The sequence below is a fragment of the Polypterus senegalus genome, chromosome 6 (genome assembly GCF_016835505.1).
Source record: "Polypterus senegalus isolate Bchr_013 chromosome 6, ASM1683550v1, whole genome shotgun sequence".
Taxonomy (NCBI): Eukaryota; Metazoa; Chordata; class Cladistia; order Polypteriformes; family Polypteridae; genus Polypterus; species Polypterus senegalus.
In genome coordinates this window covers 111144839-111169076 of record NC_053159.1, presented here as the reverse complement: position 1 = coordinate 111169076, position 24238 = coordinate 111144839, and the positions used below count along the sequence as shown (strand labels likewise).

Below are 24238 nucleotides of genomic sequence, written 5' to 3'. Positions count from 1 at the left end.
ATTTGCAGATAAATAAAAAAATTACTGCTATTTTATTAAGTTTTAAGCTTTTTTTTTCTTATTATATTACTAGTGATAAAACCATACACTGCAAATATGTATGTTTAAATGATGGAGTACAAATCCATTCCTTTTCAAATTTGCTCAGTCCAGGTTTAGGTCATGTAAAGCCAGATCCCATCCCACTTGCATTTGAGACAAGACAGGAACAAGCTCTGGATGGGGAGCCACCCTCTTGTATGGCACCCTTAAAATGTTCACAATTACCAGTTACCACTCGATATATTCACTTGCCTTTAGACAGGGCAGAAGTTGAAATGGAAAGGCACACACACGATTAAAAAAAAAAGCTTTTCTCATTTTAAAGCCAAGAATACAGCTTTCTGGGCTTCAAGTTGCACTGATAAACTGGAAAGTTCAATTTCCACATGTGCACGCATGTCCAAGGGTAATTTTTTAACAACGAAGGGGCCAATAAACTTAGCATTATCAGCTGGAAACTTGCTTGCAGCAACCTGTGGAAAAATTGTCATACCAAAAAGGGCCATATTGCTCTTAATATGAAATTTTATTTAGCATATGATGAAACATTTGAAAAAGTTGAGGGTTGTTATGAACATTTTAATAGTAAGTAAATTACTGAGGGAAGCATATTACTTATTCTGCACAACATCGGTCCTTAATGCCGAGACACCACTGTTCCTCAATGAGGCATAAAGGAACATGGAAAAAGAAACCAGAAGAGCATGAAGGTCTTTTGCTGCACATCATAATCTGACAGCATTAGAGACTCAGGATATCTTAAAACAGCTCTGAGAAGAAGTATACACCATTCAGCCATAGCATTATGACCATCCACCTAATGTTGAGTAGGTCTTCCTTCTGCTGCCAAAGCAGACCTGACCCATCGAGGCATGGACACAACCAGACCTCTGAAGGTATGATGTGGTATTTGGCACCAAGCCATTAGTAGCAGATCCTTGAAGTCCTGTAAGCTGTAAGGTGGGGGCCTCCAGCACATCCCATAGATGCTCGATTGGACTGAGATCTGGAGAATTTGGAGGCCAAGTCAACACCTTGAATTCGTTGCTGTGTTCAACAAACCATTCATGAACCATTTCTGCAGTGTGGCATGGCGCATTTTGCTGCTGAAAGACATCACTGGTATCAGGGAATACCGTTTCCATGAAGGGTGCACTTGATCAGCAATAATATTTAGGTAAGTGGTATATATCAAAGAAACATCCATATGAATGGCAGGACTCAAGGTTTCCCAGCAGAACATTGCCCAAAGCATCATACTGCCTCTGCCGGCTTGGCTTCTTCCCATATGCATCCTCGTACTATGTCTTCCCCAGGTAAGCAACATCCAGCCATCCACATGATGTAAAAGAAAACATGATTCATCAGACCAGATAACCTTCTTCCAATGCTCTGTGGTCCAGTTTGGATGCTCATGTGCCCATTGTAGGCACTTTTGGTGGTGGACATGGGTCAGCATGGGAACCTTGACCGGTCTGCAGCTACACAGCCCCCATAAGCAACATACTGTGCTGTACTGTATGTTCCGACACCTTTCTGTCTGCACCATTATTAGCATTTACAGGAATCAGAGCTACAGTAGCACTTCAAGGCAGCCTTCAATCCCCATATGCATCAATGACCCTGTCACCAGTTCTCCTTCATTGGACCACTTTTGGTAAGTCCTGACCACAGAAGACTTGAAACATCCTGCAAAAGCTGCAGTTTTGGAGATGCTCTGTCCCAGTCGTCTAGCCATTACAATTTGGCTGTTGTCAAAGTCACTAAAATCCTTAAGCTTCCCCATTTTTTTTATGCTTCCAACACATCAACTTCAAGGACAAAATGTTCACTTGCTGCCTAATATATCCCACTTAATGCCAGGTGCCACGGTAACGAGATAATCAATGTTATTCACTTCACCTGTCAGTGGTCATAATGTTATGGCTGATCGGTGTATACATTCAATGAGCAAATCATTAGGAGTGACTTTTCACTGTTCACGCTGTGCTACAGTCCCCAGGGCCATTTCAACCACGTAGAAACCACTCTTTCAAATGGCTTTGAATGGCTCCAGCCTTCTACAACCCTAAACTGGCTTAAAAGGGGTTTGAGAATGACATTTCATGTCATAATTTTTATATTACAACACTATTATCTGAGTGTGCACGGCGAGGATGAAGATTTAGTTTTTTTAAGTAACCCATTTAATCATTTTCTGTTTGCTTACGCCTGGCTTGGTTTATACTGAAGTGATAGAAAAAAAGCCCTCCTATAAGGATCTGAACTACTTTTGTTTGAATTTTTAACATTTGCATGCAAACAAAATCCATTTTCCATGTTTACACAGACAGCACCAGCATGTGCAAATGAACAGCAGCCAAGACACATGACATCATGTTTACACCAGCTGTGCACTGTATTGATCTACTGTATGCAAGCAACATGGAAGTAATGGAGTGAATTTGTGTTGTCCTTAAGTCAATGTGATTGCATGCACCCCATATTGCTCTTGCCGGTAATTATTCGTTTTAATCCAATTTTATTCCTGTAGCATTTATTTAGTTTTTCTTGTCCAGAGGCATCTTGTGACCCCTGTAGTAAAATAAAACCACCCAAATCCCTATTGCTGCAGCAACCCTGTATTTTTCATCAGGTATAATCTATGACTGTTATCTTTTGGGCACTAAGCTAATGACACAGGATTTCATTTTGAAAGTCAAAATTTCTTTCCTATTGGGTTCTACATTTTCACTCAAATACTGGATCGGATGTATTTTTTTCTATTTATGTGACAGGGGTAAAAAATAAAATCCATGTCATATTAGTTAAACAAACTGGAATCGAGTCAGATGAAGTTGCTGGTTTTAAATGAAGTCTTTGGCACTTGTTTAAAACCACTGTGCCTGCAGCACACTCCACTCCACTTCTGACATATGCATTGGTGGTAACCTCCAAAAGGGCACTGGAGGCCCCCTGTATGTGTACTCATCCTTAACAAAGGGAGAACCTTTAACTCTACTAGTTTTCAATTTGTAAAATAACAAAAACATTCTTGATCAGGGTACAAGCATTAGATTACACTTTTTTGGCGCCACCAGATTCTTTTCTAATGACATGTGAAAATTCTAGATTAAGCAAGAGGAAATAAGCATGGTCTGATTTGCCCAAGTGGTCATTACTTACCGGTGAGTATGGACTGATCCACACGCAGGGTGGTAGACTTGATAGACGTAATTCGGATGTCAGCTGGGACTTTATCACCCACTGCAAGACACAAGGAGCACAAAAAGTTGTTATTTTAACCCTGTGACTTTCATGTTGATTTTCTTCACCAAAATGTTTCAAAAGTGGCTTCAGGTTTTATCATTGGTACAGATTACTTAATCAGTGTAAAGTGCAAAATGCTACAGATTACGATATAGAAATATTTATATGTAAAATTGATAAAACAACGTAATCCATTCAGCAATTAGCAGATACAGGAACTGCTCAAGGGACTGTGTAAAGATCTAATGGGTGACCATGCAAAAGCACTGAGCTATTAAAAAAGCTACCATGGGAATAACTAAGCTCAACCAATTTAAAATAAATAAATATAAAAAAAAAAAAAGAGACAGAAAGGAAAACAAAATTAATTGACAGAACTTGATTCAGTTCTTTACATAGGGTTTGAAATTAGAAGCATTTTATACATGTCAAATTTTCACTTAGCAAAATGAGGTAATTTTTCAAATATATAGAGATTATTTTTTTTTTAACGTGAGGGAAGAGAAGTATGATTATTTTGTGCAATTTTAGTGGGCGAGCCATGTAGGAGGAACCATAGTAGGATTTTGTTTTCACTTTTTTAATGTTTCTAGTGAGTTCTGAACTAGTTTCATCTTTGTGTGGGTGCAGTGAGTCACACGCCTTGAAAGTAAATGCTATCTGAACGACAGTTACTGAGATTTCTCATGGCTTCCAGTGGCACCCAATGACAATTGGTAGAATTATATGATAGAAATGCATTACTGCTGTACAAAGGCTACTTTTTAAAAATGTTTTTGCTTCAAATGAATTTTAAATTTTCAGATCTTGTCAAGATGAAACAGTGTGCTGTGTGATTGATAACAGACATATGAAAATGTCCTGTGAAAACAAGAAAAGTAAAAAAAAAAACAAAAAAACAAAACACACACACACACTTCTCTTTGGAATGGCTCATGTATTCTGGGATGAGTTGTCTACAATCCTCCATTGTAAAAATCACAGCGATGTGATTGGGTCTCACAGAGACTCCCATAAAAGCACCATATCTCTGTATTTTCCCTCTCAGTACCTACTGAATAATAAGAAGCCTGCAAGCTGGATGCAGAGAGTGGCGTGACATGAAAGAGGCAAGAACAGTAGGTAGAAACAAAAATAACTCGACTGCTGAGAATATGAAACCCATAATGCAAATTTAATTAGCTAACTGTGTCTTACCCATAAATATCAGCTTGGAGCCCATTTCCTAAACCAGTTGGCCATGCTGCATTTGTTAGTGTTTCCCATGTAGTGCTCACTAAAGCTTTATAAGGTGACTGATGAAATGAACCTTATTGTGCGTGTTATTCATAAGGTTGGTGATAGTTATTTATTTTAAATTAGGCCCAATATTTCATAACAGAAGTCAGACTATTGAAATAGGTCCGCTCCACAAAGGACATGCTTACAAAACTTTTTGAATAATAAACTTTTTTAGACATGAATTTGGAATACAATATGTTATTTGTTTTAATGGCATTTTAGTGATACAAAAAGTGCATAGCAAATGTAGCACAAAAATTAAATTTGCATTGGTCAGCACAACAGCATAGATGTTAGTGCTGTATTTGATCCCAGACGAGTCACTGTTTGTGTGGAGTTTGACAATTCTCTCAGTATTTGCCTCCCAAATCACAAAGACTTACAAGTTTGATTTACTAGAAACTAACTGACCAGCTATGAGTGGACGAAAACTGTTGGCCTGTAGTCTTGCAGAACATCAATAAATACGTCTGGAAACAACCATGAGTGAATTTTGTTTAAAAGTGGGTGGGAACAACTACATTGACTTATTTCTTTATCCAAAGTTACTTAGAACATTTATGAGACAACTGGTTGCACTTCTTTTGGTTCTCCAATTGGAGCAAAGGCAGGTCAAGTGACTTGTTCATGGTCACATAGCATCAGTAGTGGGATTTGAACCCACAACCTCAGGGTTTGTGGTCCAAAGCTTTAACCACTACACCACACCCTAGACAGCACACTGAGTGTCACATTTCTAAACCAATCCAATGCCTCATGAGAACGACACTCAAAGTAGGGGTGTTGGTTTAAAAAGCAAAGAGCAATGGTGCTCTTGTTAAATTGGTCTGACAGTGAGCAATGTGTCTGATTACATTGTCTACAGGAGAAAAAAGTCTCCTAAAAGACCTCTAATAAACATATGATATAAATGGAGAGAACATTGCATGTGTTAGAAATAAACATAAACTGTTGCAAGGGAAACAACACCTTTCTGTAAAATCAGATGATACACTGCCATTTGAAGCTTAAAGGTTAAAGAATTGGTAACTACCTTCACGAAAATATGAATTTGAAGAAAATGGTGTGTCACACCTCATCAAAAGGAGGAGGAAAGGACTGCCATTAAGAGAACGGACAATGAAGAGGCAAAGGAGATACAGATTTCAATACTCAAAACACCCTGATCAGTAAATGTGCTTAACAACATGGACACCACTCCAGAAAAAACACAGAAGAGGCCAGCACTGCATCCACCTTCTGGCTGCACATCTAAATGAACAACTAAAATAAGTTAACATTACTGTCTAATTGGAAATGTAAACATGCCATGCCAGAATATAGTCACAGCATTTTAACATGAATTATATATAAAGACTACAATGCTTATCTAAACTCTGTTTTCTGTTCTGATGAATACAACAGTCACAATGACATATATTGTAGCAGAGACAGAAGCATTTCTTAAACATGTGGAGTAAAGTACCCACAGTGGTCTGTGTATGTGTTTTTGTGTGTGTGCGTCTCTCTGTTGCTTGAGCACGTTACTACATATAAATTAATTATTAAGTTAAAGTTACCTTGAGCTATTGCTAACCCCAGTTTTAGCTTTCTATTTTCTATCAGTGAAAAAGTCTTTTGTTCAGTTTATTTTTCTCTCTTGCTGCCTTTTCACACTTATTTTATGTATTTTTCTAATACAAGAGTAGAAATGGGACAGTGCAACCCTGAATATTTAAAGTGTACGGACTACAGAAAACTGGGGGCAGGTTTTTAGGAAGAAACCCTATGAGAGGAGCCATTTCAGTGATAGATTTCATGGCCATTAACTACAAATGGTTTAGCGAGTTGTGTTCTAGTTCGAGTATCACATCTGGCCCCGCAAGACTAATAGGACTTGTACAAGGTGCAGAGATGGTTATTGTAATATAGTAAGTGCTACCGAGATAGCCATCAGCTCCTGTGACTCTGAAACACATACGAGTGTAAGAATATGGACACACAGAAGTTTGTTTTGAAGAAGAGTTGCGTCAGATAGAAAAATGAGAACTATTGCATTTTCCATTGCATAAACTGGAACAAGTTAAAGGATGTCTTCACTGAATGAAAAATGACTATTTATTAACAAAATATGATGCAAATCTGCTAATGCCCAAAATATCACAGTGAGCTAGGAAACAATTTTGGTTTTCATTGAAAATGTGGCACTGGAACATTAAGAATCAGTTCAAGGGTTGCAATATGATATGCAACATAAGAAACCTGTGGAATACAAATACTGTAGCTCATTAAAAGTACACATACACATTCACATACAGTATTCTTGCGCTGGACTCAGATATATGAACATTTTTACAAAGGGTGTTTTTTTTTTTATCATCCAAGTACTAGTAAAATTATTATAGGCTGGTGGCAGTGATAGCCATTGATATCTAGAACAAATGAAAGACCTGGCTGGAATTGCTATTTAAACATGTGTGTTGCTCACAAACAACCACACAAGGAAGGGAGGAAATATAAAGGCGACGTCTCTATAAAGCACCAACAAGAACACACCAAGCTCTGTTTAGCTGAAATAGAGGAGTACAATAGCTATGAAGTCTTCATGCTTTAGTAACAGGTGCGGCAAATCCAAAGCATTGGCTGAACAAGTGCAATGCATCATGAAGTTCTCAAACTAGCTGAATCAGAATTAAAGGTATGACTACTGTGGGGTCTAGAACAGAAAGATAAGGCACAATGCAAGAATTAACTACTGCCAGACTGCTTTATATAATATTCACAATTAAGAAAACATTTCCTGCATGAAAAAATAATTTTATATACATGCGATACATTAAGAAGGTGCCTATAAATCAGTGCCTTTTCATGATTCAGCATAATCATAAACTCAATAGAGTTACTGCCAAAACACACCTATTTCACTCTCATCATGAAAAACATATTAGGTTAAACTGAAAAGCCTATTAAATAATATAGTACTTATAAAACTGTCAGCTGCGTGGGCAATGCATAATAAAAATGCAAACCAAAAAAAAATATGTATATGTTTTTTTTCAAGGTCAACTATATTCATCATGTAGAAAGCTGCTGCTTCTTTATATGCTTTCAATGCTTTACTTGAAAGAGAATGTTCCCTACAGCATATGTCAGTTGGCACACAATTCACGCAGTTTTGTGAATATTTTTAAAACATGTTTATAATAAAGACAATTGGGAAAAGCATCATATAACCTTGAAGTTATATATTTATATTAAACAGTACTCAAATAATAGACAGATATCATTGTTCATGTACAGTGCTGCAGGTGTAGTAAGAATTAGCTTTTTGCAAAACTGCTGTCTACATTTAATTATTGATAGTCTCCAATTGTAGCGCTGCTGCCTCACAGTTAGGAGACCCGGGTTCGCTTCCTGTGTCCTTCCTGCGTGGAGTTTGCATGTTCTCCCCGTGTCTGCGTGGATTTCCTCCAGGTGCTCTGGTTTCCTCCCACAGTCCAAAGACATGCAGGTTAGGTGGACTGGTGATTCTAAATTGTCCCTAGTGTGTGTTTGGTGTGTAGGTGTCTGTGTGCGTGTGTGTGTGTATGCGCCCTGCGGTGGGCTGGCGCCCTGCCCAGGGTTGGTTTCCTGCCTTGCATCCTGTGTTGCTGGGATTGGCTCCAGCAGACCCCCGTGACCCTGTAGTTAGGATATAGCGGGTTGGATAATGGATGGATGGATAGACTCCAATTGTTTTATTCAAAAATCATCTACTTTATAACAACCTACTGTACAGTTTTAAATCTCATAAATTTCATTCATTCATTTTCACCACTATCATTATGTCACATGTAGTTTATCTTTCACATTTCCCTACATAAAGCACATGTGCAAAGTACCAACTCAGCATGCCAATGATTACATTTGTTTAAATGGAAATTAATTTAGAATGTTTAGCTGTGAAAAAATATCATAACTGCTTACACCAATCCAATATTATTAAGACTTAATATTTATTATGCTAAAGAACTCATAATGTGTCACATGCGGTGATAGAGGCCCAGAGGTTTCTAAAGCACTAAAGCGACGTCAAAAATCACTTGCAAAATTTACTGACTTTTCTAAATTTGGAGCCTTCTTGGAATATTCCAGCACTGCCTGTTGGTCAGAAATCTCAGGTCAGCATGCCACATGGGTATGCAGACAAGTTACATTTTTTAAGTTTAACAGTTTAGTACTTTCAAGAGCAAGAAATTACAAAACCTACAGCTAACTGTAACCTTAGGTTGCATGCTGCAAAAGACAAATACAATGCATTCCACCTTTGTTAATAATAACTATTTCATGCAGGATGCACCCAATGTAATGGTCAGGAATGTGCTCAAGCTCCGCCCCTAGTTCTTCCCTATGGCTGCTTTTAGTCTCTGCTCCTCCCATCAGTGTCTACTGCATGGCAGTTTTTCTTAAGTGGCAGTCAGAATGTCAGAAGTGGCATGAAAAGGCGAGTCTCTGACAATGGCTGTAATGAAACTGTACGTATTTAATTGTTATATGAATGTACTGTGCTAACCATTAAAGCAAATTTGCAAGCTAAATTACCTGCATGTTCTAAAGACAAATCCAAATAATATATATTTTTTTACTTAGATGGTATTCACCTGATCAGACAACACAATGTCTTGCTATTATTCTTTTTATTCTTGTACTTAAAATTAAATGTAATCAATTTTTCTTTTGAAAATCCATTTTGATATAGTTGCACTCGATAAGGCTGATTTTAAAAGTTTGTCTATATTTTATTTAAGCCTTCTGTTTGTTAAAATGATTTGACTTTCTAATTATCAGACATTCCTTTATTATGTCATCATCCTGATAAATCAACACTGCATCCTCCAGTTCTGGTACACTGGTTTTCCTCCCACATGCCAAAGGTATTGCTTAGAAAACTTCTTTTTTTTCTCCTTGGACAGCCATTACCTATTATTAAAAATATGAAATAATGGATTTTTTCTTTTTTTAATTAAAAAATAAATAACAAATTATGACTTATTTCAGCCGCACAGATCAATGGTGTATCAGCTCAATCGATCAGCAAGTGGGAAGACACCATTTTCGAGATTAAGTCTTAGATGTCCCACAATCTGACATAATTCAGATTCAGCCGGATGTGTGAGTCTCTGGGTATTGTCAGTTTCCAGTGAGTTTTATCAATTTATCTTTATTTTCTCTTGCATAGCTGCTCTCTGGTGGGGGTGTTCAAATTGATATATGAAAATGATTTTCTTTTGCTCTCCACCCCCTTTTTTTGAAACCAAATAAAAGCTTAATCTCTCCCCCAAAAGAAGACTTTCTGCATAATGTTTTCAATAAAATTTTATATAAGAACTGCTGTTGACCAGATAACCACAAAAAATATTTTGCAGAATGTAAATTGTAAATGTCAAAAGCCCTGTGCAGTATGTCATAGTACTTCCTTTAGCAAATAATTGGAGAAGAAACTCTTATTTTCAAAAATAACCATTTTTTCAACTTCTCATTTATCTTTATTCCAAAACACAATGCAACTGCTCAACTGTACATTAAGAGTAAGTTCTTCTTTTTATTTTTTAATACATAAAGTGATAAGACAAGTGAATGAATCTGAGGTAAATAAAGAGATGAAAAGGACACAATTTCTGTGGCGGAAAACATGGAAAGCCATAACCCTAGGAGCCTCTGCAGCTTATGGTCATGACTTGGGATGTCATACCAGATTTCCCACAAGTGCATAAGCCATCTTTTGCAGCAAAAGAGTGACTTAAGAAGCACCCACCCTGGTATACTGTAGAGATTGGTAGTTTTTGCTGTTGTAATAAGTAAGTGCCACACAGATATCTCTCAACCATAGAATAATGGAAGGATGACTCAGATTAATTAAATGAATGTTGTTTTGTCAATAAAAACAAAGAACAACAGATGATTATGCATTTCTTTTCACTTTGTACTTTCCCACCTTCCAAAACCACAAAGTCCCCTCTCCTTCACCTCATTCCATCTATGTGACTTTGGTTTAACTTATTAACATAAATGCGTACACTGAGTATGTTCTCCATTGCAATGTAATAACATACTGCAAGGGTAGAGGCTGCTTTGAGCTATCTCATAATTATGTCATAATGATATAATAAAGTATGGTATACTCCTTACGGTCTAATTACTTAATCACTCATCCAGCCTCCCTACTTACCACAAAGTGCTTGCTGCATGTACAATTTTTGCTTTGTCATTTAAAAAAAATAAACACTGTACTGCAACCTAATTTAAAAACCATCAGGATATCTGAAGTACCTATACTTCCAAACACCAGATTAGCTAAATACTTTCATTAGGTGGCTGTTATAAAGCTGTCACTAAGCCTTCATTTTCTGGTCTTGGTCTTGATGAGCCCCACAACTTGGTTGTCATTGTTGCTGCTTAGATTTAAATAAATGAATAACAATTCGAATGAAAATAAGTTTTCTTGATTAGGTCTGTCAAATTGATTCTGGTTAACCATCAGTTTGAAACTGATATTACAGGCAAGCAGAAAAATGGAGACAAAATGATATTTTCTGAGTGAAAACTGAATCTGCCTAAGTGGCACAAACACAAATGAGTGACACAAACACAGCATTAATATTTCAAAAGTGATGTGCCACTATTGCATTTGGTTTATATTTAGAGAAGACAGTCTAAAGAAAGTAGCTCACTGCTTCAAGTCAGAAAAGGCACCATTTCAGCCACAAAAACACTTCCACATAACCTACTGAAGTGTGAGGGAGTTTCCCAGCAGTCTTTTTAAAATAGAATGTGTCTCTGCCATGTCTTATACCGGTGATTAATTTGGCATGCAAATGTTTCATGAAATATGGAGTCAGATTTACATACCATTATAATAAACACATAAAGAAATACAATTCTATAAAAGTAAAAGTTCAGAGCCTTGGAATGCGGTCTTCTGGATGGAGATATTACATTCCCCCCATGTCCATATGAGGTTTCTCCAGGAACTCCTACTTCCTTCCATCTAAAATGTGTGTGGTTAATTGACCACTCTAAAGTAACCTGGGATGCTCAAATGTGTGTGTTCATTTGTCCTATTGTGAACTTGGCTCATTCTTTGCTCTCAGTGCTGCCATGATAGGGTTACAGAGTGATGAAGCCTAATACTGGATTTAAACAGGAAAAAATAAATGGACATTTGGAGGGATAAATAAATAAATAAACCACAACCTTTAAAAATGATGAATTACCAAGATATTTCAGAAGGTGAAGAAACTATTGGAAAAACCTAACAGTACATTAATATGAATGATCCAATAAATATAAGGGCCACACTCTTTGTCTTCAGTAGGACTTCAGTCCTGGAATGTTGATATACAAGTCTTGAACTGTGTACTGGATATTGCATCATTCTTCAAGGAGTTTCCAGCTTTTTGATTGAGGAAATGTACTGGAAAACTACTTCACAATCTCAATTCCAGAAATTCTGAAAACATATCAGTCATGTTTAGATCTGGTGATAAGAAAGTCATTGATGGCATTTGATGGTGTTCATGAAACTGTTTTTGAATCAGTTTGGCAGTGTGGTTTGCATTATCATCAAGGAATAAGGCACTTGTAATATCATGAGGCAATGGTGTTTGCATAATAGGGTTTCCCTGGTCTGATACAATCTTCTCCTATTCTTTGACCATCATATGGGCCTGCAGAGTGATCACTGGACCGCAATAGATTCTGTGGGTGGAAAACATCCTTTGGCTTTCTCCCAATATAAAAGGTCAACAAGTAGGAAGTGGGCAGCTCATCGGGCCACATTACATTTTCCACTACTCAGGGGTCCAGGTGTCGCACTCTTTACAACTGTCGTGTGTCTTTGTGTGTTGGCCTTGGATAAAAATGGTTTCAAAATGACAGCCCTGACATAAAAGCCAACATTGTGAATACATCACCGAGGGAATGATTTCATTCCATAGTCATTTTTAAGGGGAAAACTTTTGTGGCATTTATCAACTGAACTTTTTCTCTTTGAAAAATGAAGTTTGTCTCATTTTGTCACATGCTGTTATTATTTTAAAGATTGTACCTCTCAACACATGGACCAATTTTGCAGTTCTTTTGACCAATGCATCTGTAATTCAGGCACAAAATAAAGTGTTTGCCTCTTTGGAACTCTTTTTCTTTGAAAATGCACATATCAAAGTGGTAATTGCCAAAACAGTTCTAATATCGGACCACTTCCACAGTTTCAGACACATACTGCTAAGTGGCAATTGACCCAAAGCAACTCACCTTTTGTAACCCCATTTGTAATTACCATTTAGGTACTTCAGAGTTATGCTTGAATTCCAATGTGGTGTTTCCATTATTTTGCCCCCCAAGAGCTCTTCAACTACAGTGATAATGATGAGGCAGAAATTATGAACAAAAATAGAGTGCAAAGACAGAAGTAAGAATGACACCACAGCAGGCACTTCCTTGAGTTCCCTTATCTTGGTGAAGAAGCCTTACTGTGCTAAGTTGTAACGCAACTCAGAGTAGTTGCCAAGCAAGATATGGGCGTTTGTAACTTCACTTTTTATTTGTGACCTGGTCCAACTCACAGGTTTGGTCTGTTTGATCCGAGTTTGAATGTGCATAACCTCAAGTTTTTAGGCAATTAATCCCTGTTTTAAAATGTTCTTATACTTTAGATGCCCTACACACTATTTAGTTACTTTGTGTACAGTGTTATATAATGATATGAAAAGGTCATAATATATTAAAACCGACTGGAAAAAAAAATTGTTGTTCTGCTAGTTTACAAGTCATGACAGGAAGTTTTGCTAGTTTGAGATAAGACTTTATACAGATTTGGTTAGCTTGTTGCAAACTCCCACCCTTTAATGGTTTAGTATTGTTTTCTTCTTCATCCCTGCCTCTGACCCATCAATCATTAGAAAGGGCATGTGAGATGCAGGCCGATAAAACCGGACTGTTCAGTATACTCTATAAAGATTTTTTGTTGTGCTGACAGTCTAGTCAGTTAACAAGTAAAAGCACATTCCAGCCTGGGCCCCCCAGTGATCACAGTACATGACACACCGCTGACTTTCTTCCACCTTGCACAAAGAATGAGCAGGCTGCCAAAAGTGGAATGAACAAGAATTAGTGTACACTGAAAAAAACCTGAAATATGTCACTGCTATAGTCTACATCCTGGTTTAAATGTCCAAAAATGGAAGGGGTTTGGCAGGGATAATCTAAAATTTCACAAAACTTTCACACAAACTAATGAAAGTGAGCCTGAAAAATGGCATTTGAAAAAGAAGGCAGGAAAAGAAAGATGTATTCAGTTCTTGAATTTCAAGATCAGGCAGCTAGCAAAAATAATCATGTTTCCTGTTATACTCCCTGCAACCCAACATGTCATCTAGACTGTAAGTTTCATTATTGAGTAAAAACAAACAGTAATAGCATTGTAAAAACTGACTGATTTTACAGTATTTTTGGTTTGTAGTCTCTCCTAAATTATGCTATATGAGCAAAATAAAGGAACACTACACTCAAAATGATGTTGTGGCCTACAGTGGAGTAACAGCACCCCCCTAACCCCAAATTGGGTTCAAATCCACTGTATTTTTAAATGTTAACCCTTCTGTCATGTTCTGGCTGAAATGCTAGTGTCCCATCCTAGCATTCATCTACATTTCCTCTATGATAACATTCAATTTCTGTGCTCTCAAGAGGTGAGAATTTGTTCTTTATGTGTATGATTGGATTCCATAATTGTGGCAACTCTTTTGTGGGTTAGAACCATGAATGCTACTTCTTAGTATTTCCTTGTTTAGTGTGGTTTTACAAAAAGATATTTACTGTAACCCCACCTTAACAAACTGGATGGTGTGTTAAGGAATTGAATCCATGGACAATAGAAAGCATTACAGAAATGGGGGAAAAGTCAGAACCAGTGGCAGCATTTAATAATGTAAACATGATTAAAAATTGATTAATTTAATGTTAATTTAAAATTGCAACAAATTATAGCACTGTACTGCAATCAAAACCTCAAGTTATAATAATAATAATAGACTTGAATAAACGTCTACCATCAAGAAACAGTAGTTCTCTTGCTAATCAAATGCTGAACAGTGACTTGACATGTGATAAAAATTGCCTTTCAATTATTTCATTGTTGCTTTTCTCTATTGCCCATAGTAACACTATGCAGGTTGTGGCCTGCAAACCCCAGATACAATTGCACAGACACAGTCCCAAATTCAATTAAACTTATTTATTTGACAAAGTACCTTTGCAAACACTACAATTCTTTTTCTTCTTTCTTTTTTTAATTTTACTTCCACATTCGAGCATTGCCCTCATCATCATCGTTGCCCTCATCCTCCTTCTTTGGCAGTAGCTCCTTGAGTGAAGCAAGGTAGCTTCTTTTATGCCAGAACCATGAGGCAGAGTGGTGGCTATGTGGCTAAGGCTAAGGATCTGCACAGGTTTCTGGAAGGTTGCCAGTGCAAATCCTGTTACTGCTAGAATGGATCCTACTCTGTTGGTCCCTTAAACTGAAAATTGCTCAGGGCACTGTACAATGGATGACCCTGCACTCTGATCCTCAAAGGTCAAGCAACAAGACAATTTCCCTTGGGGATTAACAAAAGTATATCAAAATCAAAAAAAAATCAAAAACGTTTCACAGAGGAAGCACTTTCTGGTCAGGTGGAACTAGGAAATCCATTCCCGAATTCGGGAATCCCAGGCTCCCGGGGATGACACAGTGCACAGGCATCTCACATGTGAACGGTTTTAGAACGGCCGACACTTATTTTTAATAAAACTACTGCAACATGTTGATACTAATAAAAGACTATCCTTATCTACAAGCAATTCATGCTGTCATATAAGTACATGTATCTAATTAGTTGCGGTAATAACAGCGTAGAAAGCACAACGTGTCCAGCGTGCGGTCGTCCAAGCGAGAGTGCACCTTCGTGCAGAGTACGCCAGCCGCTGAGAAAGCACGCTCTGCCTCCACTGAAGTAGGTGGCACAGTCATCAGATACTGATACACTTGTTCTAAACAACGCCCGCGCTTGCCGTTGCTCTGAAACACCACCATTTCAGCTTTTACTGATGTATCCAGTTTCTTGTCATCATTCTGTGATGGCAAGTTTCTTGGCACAGATAATGTGGATGCAACAGACTAACGCATTGCAATTTCAAGTTGCTATTCAAAGCTGTTGTCTGACAGACGTCAATGAAGTCTGCCCTGTCCCAGCATTCGTAAGCTGCAGAGCGCAGACTCCTCCCAGTCCAATGTGCTCAGTCTTAGTGGGAGCCGGAAGACTGACAGCTGCTGGTCTGTTGTTGACTGAATTAATCGGCAGCACACTACACCTGTGGGCCAAAAAACCATGCCACTTAATTATTTTCAACTATAACTCTGTCATTTCTTGATCAATTTTTACACTTTTACATGCTATATATGCGAGCTTGGCCATTCCTGGCTTCCCGGGAGTTACAGCAGTTTCATTTCTGGGAATGCGGGAATGAAAAATGTCCGGGAATCCCGACAATCGGGAAACACATTCTGAATAGGGAAACCCATTCTCAGCAGCTCCCCCTGGTGGCACCAATGGTACCCAGCAGAACTGTTCAGTGGGATTGCAATACCCAAGTCATCCTGTGTGTATGTGTGCATGGGTGACCCAGCCAAGATATGCTACCACCTAGGAGCTTGGAGAAGTATACAGCCCTGAAAGGCGGTCTCTCCTGTTCTTCCAGTACACAGTCCTGTCCAGGAAAGGGACTACTAACCATCACAGTCAGGATATCCATTCATCTGTGTCCTCTGTCCATTACATGGGTCTTGGGGTAGACAAGGAACCATTCAACCCAGTCAGAAAGCCAGTCTAGCTCTACTGACCCTAACCCTAACCCTTTTCAAAAACATAAGATTTTGCTTTGATTAAAAAAAATGTAGTGATATCAATCTAATTCAGATAATTGACACGTGTGCTCAGTACAACGAAATTCCTATCTGCATCTTTAACCAACACAGAGCAGGCTGCCACTGTCCATATTATTTTATAAATATGCTTATAACATCACAAAATAATAGGTAGTGGTGACTAAAACAACCATGCTCCCTTTCAAATGTAGTTTTGTGAAATTAACAGTAAATTGTTAAACTCAATTAAGAAGGTTTTTTGAAAATTTAAATTATTTTTTGGGGGATAAAAAAAGAAACATTGCTCTTTAAAGGGTGGGAAACACTATACACTCCTCTCAAATCCGTATATAGTTCAGAAAAGGGTCTAGATGAAAATAAGCAAGTAAAAAACTATTTTTTGGAAATTAAACATGGCTAAACACAATCCCACCCTGTAGGGTTTGCTCCTGCCTTGCACTCCGTTCTAGGTGAGATACATTCCAGTATTTCCCACAATCCCGTTCAGGACTAAGTAGGTTAGAAAATGACTGACTGACTAAACACAAACCACAATGAGACAAAGAGACACACACTTACACAAAAGCTGTAATCCAGTGTAGGAAATGAGGAGAGATTTAACTTGATTAATAAACTGTCTGTTTTGTCTTTGGCAATGCTGACAATTAAATAATTTGTTAAGGCTCCTACTTTACAGTAATCCCTCCTCGATTGCGGGGGTTGCGTTCCAGAACGCCCCCGAATTGGTGAAAATCCGCGAAGTAGAAACTATATGTTTGTATGGTTATTTTTATATATTTTAAGCTCTTATAAACTCTCCCACACTGTTAACATTATTAAAGCCCTCTAGACAAGAAATAACACCCTTTAGTCAAAAGTTTAAACTGTGCTCCATGACAAGACAGAGATGACAGTTCTTTCTCACAACTAAAAGAATGAAAACATATCTTCTCTTCAAAGGAGCGCGGTCAGGAGCAGAGACTGTCAGAGAGAGAGAGAGAGAGAGCGTGACAGAAAAGCAAACAATCAAAAAATCAATACGTGCTGTTGGGCTTTTAAGTATGCGCATCGTGATAAAGCAGCCACAACAGAAGGGAGCATTGTGAAGGTAGTCTTTCAGCATTTTTAGAGTAGCGTCCGTATCTTCTAGGCAAACAGCCTCTGTGCAAACAGCCCCTCTGCTCACACCCCCTCCATCAGGCTCAGAGAATGTCAGAGAGAGTGAGAGAGAGAGAAAAGCAAACAATCAAACACCGCTTGGGAAGCACATCGTATATCATCGAGGAGTTTTATTTAATACGTAATACATGCTCTGATTGGGTAGCTTCTAAGCCATCCGTCAATAGCGTCCCTTGTATGAAATCAACTGGGCAAACAAACTGAGGAAGCATGTACTTTAAATTAAAAGACCCATTGTCTGCAGAAATCCGTGAACCAGCGAAAAATCCGTGATATATATTTAGATATGCTTACATTTAAAATCCGCGATGGAGTGAAGCCGCGAAAGTCGAAGCTCGATATAGAGAAGGATCACTGTATTTACCTTGCAAATGAAGCACACTTGTTTTAAGAAACAACAATAATATAATTTATTAATAAGCACAAAGATTACAGAAATATGATAACTAAACATAAATATTGATATATTAGACTGGATGCAGGCAGACTAAACAATCATAACATAGAGAGGCTGGCTGTTTACTTGCTATTTAGAGTGCTACTTTTTCTTGGCTAAGATAAATAAAGATGATGAGTGATGTTGTGTGGTGTTGTTTCTTTTGTTGCTGCTCCTAGTTCAAGTAGAAAATTGTTCTTGCGTTGGAGTTCACCCTTTATCTTTTGCTGCATGATCTTTTGTTTATGGTGTCTGTAATGCAGTTTTCGTAGTTCACTTTTTTGCTGTGTCTTCTGCAACTTCATACAGAAAAACACTAGTCTTTCTTGTCCAAGAGTTAGATGATAAAATTTCCTTCTTGAGGTAATGACTGTTTCACAGCAGACTGGACATCAGTTTTCCCAAAGTGGGAGCTGATCATCGGCCTTCTGGTTTTACAGAGGGGTTTTAGAGATTTTCAGGTTTTTTCATGGGTGAAATCACCAGAGGACCCTCAGAATTCCCCAGGAAATCTCAGCAAGTATTCCCTGAAAATCCTTAGATGTAATGAATGAAACTGGGTTATGAATGAAGGTATAAACTTTCCTAATTGGATTAAAGTCACTTCCAGTTACAAACTTGGAGGTGAGTTTTTCTGTCCATCCCAGTTGTCATCCAACAGTACAGTGCAGTGCACAAGCACAATAACTACCCATTCCTCTCTTCTCATTTTCTTCTTCCTTTCTCTTCTCTCTCTTGTCGCCTCCACTCCTCCTCCAGCAAGCTTTATCCACCTCCTTCTGACTCTGGCTCCCCTGAATGGAGTAGGGCGGCCCCCTTTATAGAGCACCTGGAAGTGTTCCACAATCTCTTTCTGGCTGCACTTCCGGATGTGGCGGCAGCCGTGAAGAGGAAGGCTCATTAATTCTCCATGTGCCCCCTGGCAGGGTTGAGCTTTCATGTTCCAAACTTGTGGCACTATAACAAGAGGGGGGATACCTTCTGTCATCCTGGGGGAGGTATTGCCCCATGCAAGCTCCTTCTCCTGGTCCTTCCGTTAAAAAGGGGTGCCAGTCGGGTAGGACTCCTGGCTGTCCGCTGCACGATTTACAGCTCTTTGTTCCTCCTTGAGTCCACCTCATAACTTCTGACTTAGGAAGTCTGCAGAGGGGCTTCTGCAAAGATGTCAATTCAACTCTGATTTACACCTTTGTTATCAAATGAAGTCCAGGCTGGTCCTGGTATGAAGAGTTCAGTCACTTACTTTGCAATGTAAGTTAGGGAAGTTGAAGCTGGATGTCTGCTACCTGTTAAATCTGCTTTCTTAATAGGTCTTGTGTGCCACTAAAGCCTAGCAGAATGGGCAATGTCCACTTTGCTGTACATCATAAAGAGAATAAAGATTGTTATCCACATTAATTGAGAAGAAAATGCCATACCTGTCTTTGGCTGGTACAAATCTTTGTGCCTGATAATAACAGTGTCCTCCCATCAGCCCAAACAACTGCACAAATTTCCACTTAATTACAAAAGGGGTGAAGTTCACTGTAGTCCAAATCAAATCAGAGTGATGGATAATAATTTAAAATGAATATAATAAATAATCATTCTGTAAATTTCAAAATAAAAAATTTGCCTTGTGTACTGAAATGATAAGGATCAAATCAACTCAATTACAAATTTTATTCTCCCAACAGGAGCCTTTGGTTTATCTCAATAAGTTTTACCAAGAAACTAAGGTATCACATTATAAAGACAAGAGAATGCAGTCATTAAAGACAGGTTTATACAAATAAATAAAATGCAGTGCTGAACATCATACATTTTGATATACTGTATAAACCATAGTTTATACATATAAAAATTAAACCATGAATAACACTCAGCTGTAAAGTATGAGAAAACTGTTGGGCCTTCAAGCCAAGCCCGATGAGGTTTATTAAAATAAAACTGACGTAGGGGATTAACAGGAGTCGGAATGAAAGAGTATTTAAACAAGCTGCTTTTAATCCTCCCACCTGATGACAACATGTGGAATTCTGAATGTAGTGAGCGAGTTCTGTCTGAAAGGAATGATCCCAACTTTTGACATCACTTGCTTGTTAAGAAAGCCTGTCAGATTTGACCGTTGGGATGTCTCCACAAAATACCACAAAAGTATGCTGTGAAATTATTCATCATCCTGCCATTCACAACACACAGTCAACACGCCACAGCGCAACAATTTAAATGTGTGTTCTTTAAAAAAAATCCATATGTCAAATTAAAACACCAACACATTTCTCCAATGTTTTATTCCCAAGGTTCAGATCTTCAGAAAGCCAAGAATCAGCAACTCCCAAGTTAAGTAGCCATCCATAATGGTAGGTGAACTGAAACATTTCTAGGCTTATAAATAATAGCTCATAGAATGAACCCATTCACAGAATGCAAATCTTCAGTCTTATTCTGTTCAGAATAAAGACATTTTAGTGAAAAGTTAATCATTTAGAACATTTCTTTACAGCTCTGCAATAGCCAGTCTCTTACTTTAAATGCAGTATTGATTTCATGTATTGTCTTTCATTGCTCCCTGACAACTTTGACAAGCTTCATAATAGTTGGATCAGATAGCTGGCAGGGGTTTCAGAGTCTATTTCCCCAATTATGTATCTGCTGTACTTACATAAAGGAAAAGAGAACAACAAGCCTGTATTTAAAGCTCAAAAGCTAAAAAACAAATCCTCAATGTAAAGTTGACATTTAATAATAATAATAATAATTCATTAATTTATATATTTATTGAGGTAAGAGGACTTCCATTCTCTTTCTTAAGTGCCTACAAACATTCTCTTTTGCCGAAACTGGCTGCCCCAGCTTCCTGTCACTGGACCATCACTTTCACAAACCTTTTTTTACAATTCCAATTAACTTTGTTGGAATAATGATTGCAGCGCATTTTAATTCTCCTCTGACACTAAAAGGAGTATGAATACGAGTAAACATGGTGATGCAGTGGTTAGTGTTGTTGCCACGTGGCTCTAGAGACCTGGGGCCTCATGTATAACGCCGTGTGTAGAACTCGCACTATAACATGGCGTAAGCACAAAAGCCGAAATGTGCTTACACACAGAAAAATCCAGATGTAGGAATCTGTGCGTACTCCAACTTCCACGTTCTTCCGCTACATAAATCCCGATCAGCGTGAAAACTAACGCTCGTGTACACGCATTATGTAACGCCCCAAATCCTCCCAGAATTACGCCTATTTGAATATGCAAATCAATATAAATCGCCCTTAAGCGCAGCCTTCTGTGAAAAGACAATGGGAAAAGCACGGGGGAAACATAAGAATTTCAGCGAATACCAAGTGGAGGCAAAGGAAAAACATACTATTTGTTCAAATAAACCATGGTATAATCAACAAAATGAAGCTGATCGAGTGACATAGCGTGTTGGAGAAACTTGAAAGCTCACATTCACAAAATCGCACAGTGCCGGAAATAAAAAAGAAGTCACATATCAAAGTTGCAGTGAAAAGAAGAGTTGTAAGCCCACTGTCTGAGTGTCATATGAAAGCTTATTAGGGTACAGAGAAAAAAGCCACACGGTGGGGAAAAAGCACGAAATGTCCACTTCAATCTCGACATTTCCACTTTAATCACGTAGTTTATTTTGTCATTAAAGTAGAACATCATAAAATTCATCTTAAAATCGTTTAATTAACCAGTTTCTAAAATCACATCGTAATTAAAGTAGCACGTTAAATGCTTTGTTTTGTATGTGATCTTCTATGTGATCTATGTGTGTGAATCACTACTTGCTTCTTAAACTGGCTCTCTTCCTCCAACTGGACACAGAGTCCATTACATTCGTGATATTACAGCTCTCTGAATAACTAAAATACTGAGATGTATACGTGATATCATTTTCATGATGATAGGAGTTAAAGCACATTATTAAACATGTGTTTCACTTCGATGAAATCATTTATTGCAGCAGTACTCAGGGGCGGCTCTAAGCTTGTGGTGGCACTGGGCAGAGGAAGAATCGGTGGCTCCTTCGCCCGCCAATGTCATGCACGGTGGATGGCCACGTATGTTGCAGACAAATGGTCTTTGTTTTAAACTTCTTGTTGGTGTCACACATTGAACTAAAGTCAACACTACATTCTACAAAGAGCAATTTTATCAGATTTAGTCTCTACACATTCTTTCCAGACGCTAAACTCTTTTGTCATGCCTTCATCAGCTCACGTGTACATTATTGCAACTGTCTATTCCAAAGTCTTTCTTCACGGAATATCTGCAAGCTATTTAAAAAGCCAAAGGCGATCCCTAGAAAGCTAACTCAGGGAAAACACAGTGATCATATGACACGTCAGCTATCGTAACTGCATGGGGTTTCCTCTCAGTTCTAGAATTCTCTAGAAGACTCCGCTATGAAGCCACAAAGCTGTCAACACCAACATTACAAGATGCTTCTCTGGATTGTCATGCATGAGCATGTAGGAAACACTAAGGGCTCAGGTAAGAATGATAATACCACCCCACAGCAAGAGAGAGCACTAAAGCTAACCATATCTCCTTTTTCCTTCTCCTGTCTCCATGTCTTTTATGTAATAGCAACCACTAGTGATGGAACTCCTGGATGGTTGTAGCAGATGTGATAGATGCCTATTGAAGAGTGCATTTGGCACCCTTGTCTTTTCATTTCTTTGTTGCTTTAATTAAAAGGATTTGACCGGGTTGGTGCTCCAACACCCGTGTTCACCCTGTTTACAACACACAATATAAACACATGAGGTTTTCTGCCACTGGCTTTCTTGCTGTTCCATCACTTTCCCACACATCCTTGAATAACATTTAGTTCTCTTGCAGATACTCTATGGAGCTCTGTGCCATGGTCTTACTATGGGGTTTCATGAGCTGGTACTTTTTACTAAAGGTCTGTAGTGTTACCTCCTGTCCCCTTGTGTCTGAACCTGTTCTTCCATCATTAATTCTATCCTGATTTACCAAGTAAAACAGGGTTTTCAGTTTCAAATCATATTGATGTTTGCATAGTACATTGTTTACTAGGCTTGACCTGTCTTCTTTAGTCAAAAGTAAAGTTTCTCAGTTTGATGCAGTACTTTGCATTGTAAAGAACCTTCCGAGGGTTCCTACACCATCTTCTTTTACTACACTACCAGACTATGTGTACATTTAAACTGCAGGCTTACACTGTCTCCATCCTACAAGTGCTGCTTGTGGCCAATATAAAAGAGGAATTAAGAGAAGGAGTTAAGAGTGTCTTCATGCAAACATCCAAGCATTTTGTGTATGGCCTTCACCTATAAACATTGGGGACTCCAACAGTAGTTGCAGGCAATCATTCCAACAGCCGTCATACTGCCAAACCAGCTTCTAAAAGTTTCCCCCTTTACCACTTGTTAAGAGTTTGTCTTTGTTTTGTGAATAGTTTTCATTTTTTGTAATCACTGTTATTTTTCACCGTTTCCTTGTTTGTTTCTGCTTACATCTTCTGTAGTGTTTGTAATGTTGCCTTGGTCCTTCTTCCAACAAGTGCTCAAAGAGGACATTCAGGTAAGACATGGAGAGCTTCATGTAAACCACCCGATCGCCGCAGTTTCTTGCTGTGGCGTTAGTTAACTGTTTAGCTGTGCTGTGCTGTGCTCATCGGTACACTTTTGTGCCTCTCTCTTGTATCTTTAGTGCATTTTTAGCGTTTTGATGAATTTCATTAGCTCTTTTGGCTCTTGACTCTGATCTTCTTTTTGGTTTTGTCTCTTGTTTCTGCACATTTGTCTTGGTTGCTTTTTTGGGTTAGTTTAGTGTTCAGAATTTAGATTTGTTACTTTTTAAATGTAAGCTTTGTTTTAAAATGAATAAATTCAATAATATCATCTTGTTTATTGAAGTTTAGTTTTAGTGCTTCCCCTTTCCCTTTGAGTATTTAGACCTTTTTGAATTCTTAGGCCTTTGGCCAGTTTGAGTTTCTAAGCCTCAATCATAACACTACTGTGTATTAATCTTGGGGTTCCTAAGCATTGTAAGTCCCAAACATTATTCAAAATGCTTACCAGAGAAGGAAAAACCCATCAAAAACTGACAAGTCATGAAACGGCAAACAAAAGATCTTCATATATAAAACATTTATGGATTCAAACA

The 24238-nt window shown here is 38.2% G+C and overlaps 1 protein-coding gene across 2 annotated transcripts in view; it reads right to left on the bottom strand.

Moving 5' to 3' along the window:
• The window catches only part of atp2a3 (ATPase sarcoplasmic/endoplasmic reticulum Ca2+ transporting 3), a 352313-nt gene that overhangs the window by 177799 nt on the left and 150276 nt on the right, over positions 1 to 24238 (bottom strand). For both annotated transcript variants that reach the window (XM_039756778.1, XM_039756779.1), the window contains exon 6: positions 3208 to 3288. In XM_039756778.1, coding sequence (XP_039612712.1) covers positions 3208 to 3288 — 81 coding nt within the window. The remainder of the gene's footprint in view (positions 1 to 3207; positions 3289 to 24238) is intronic.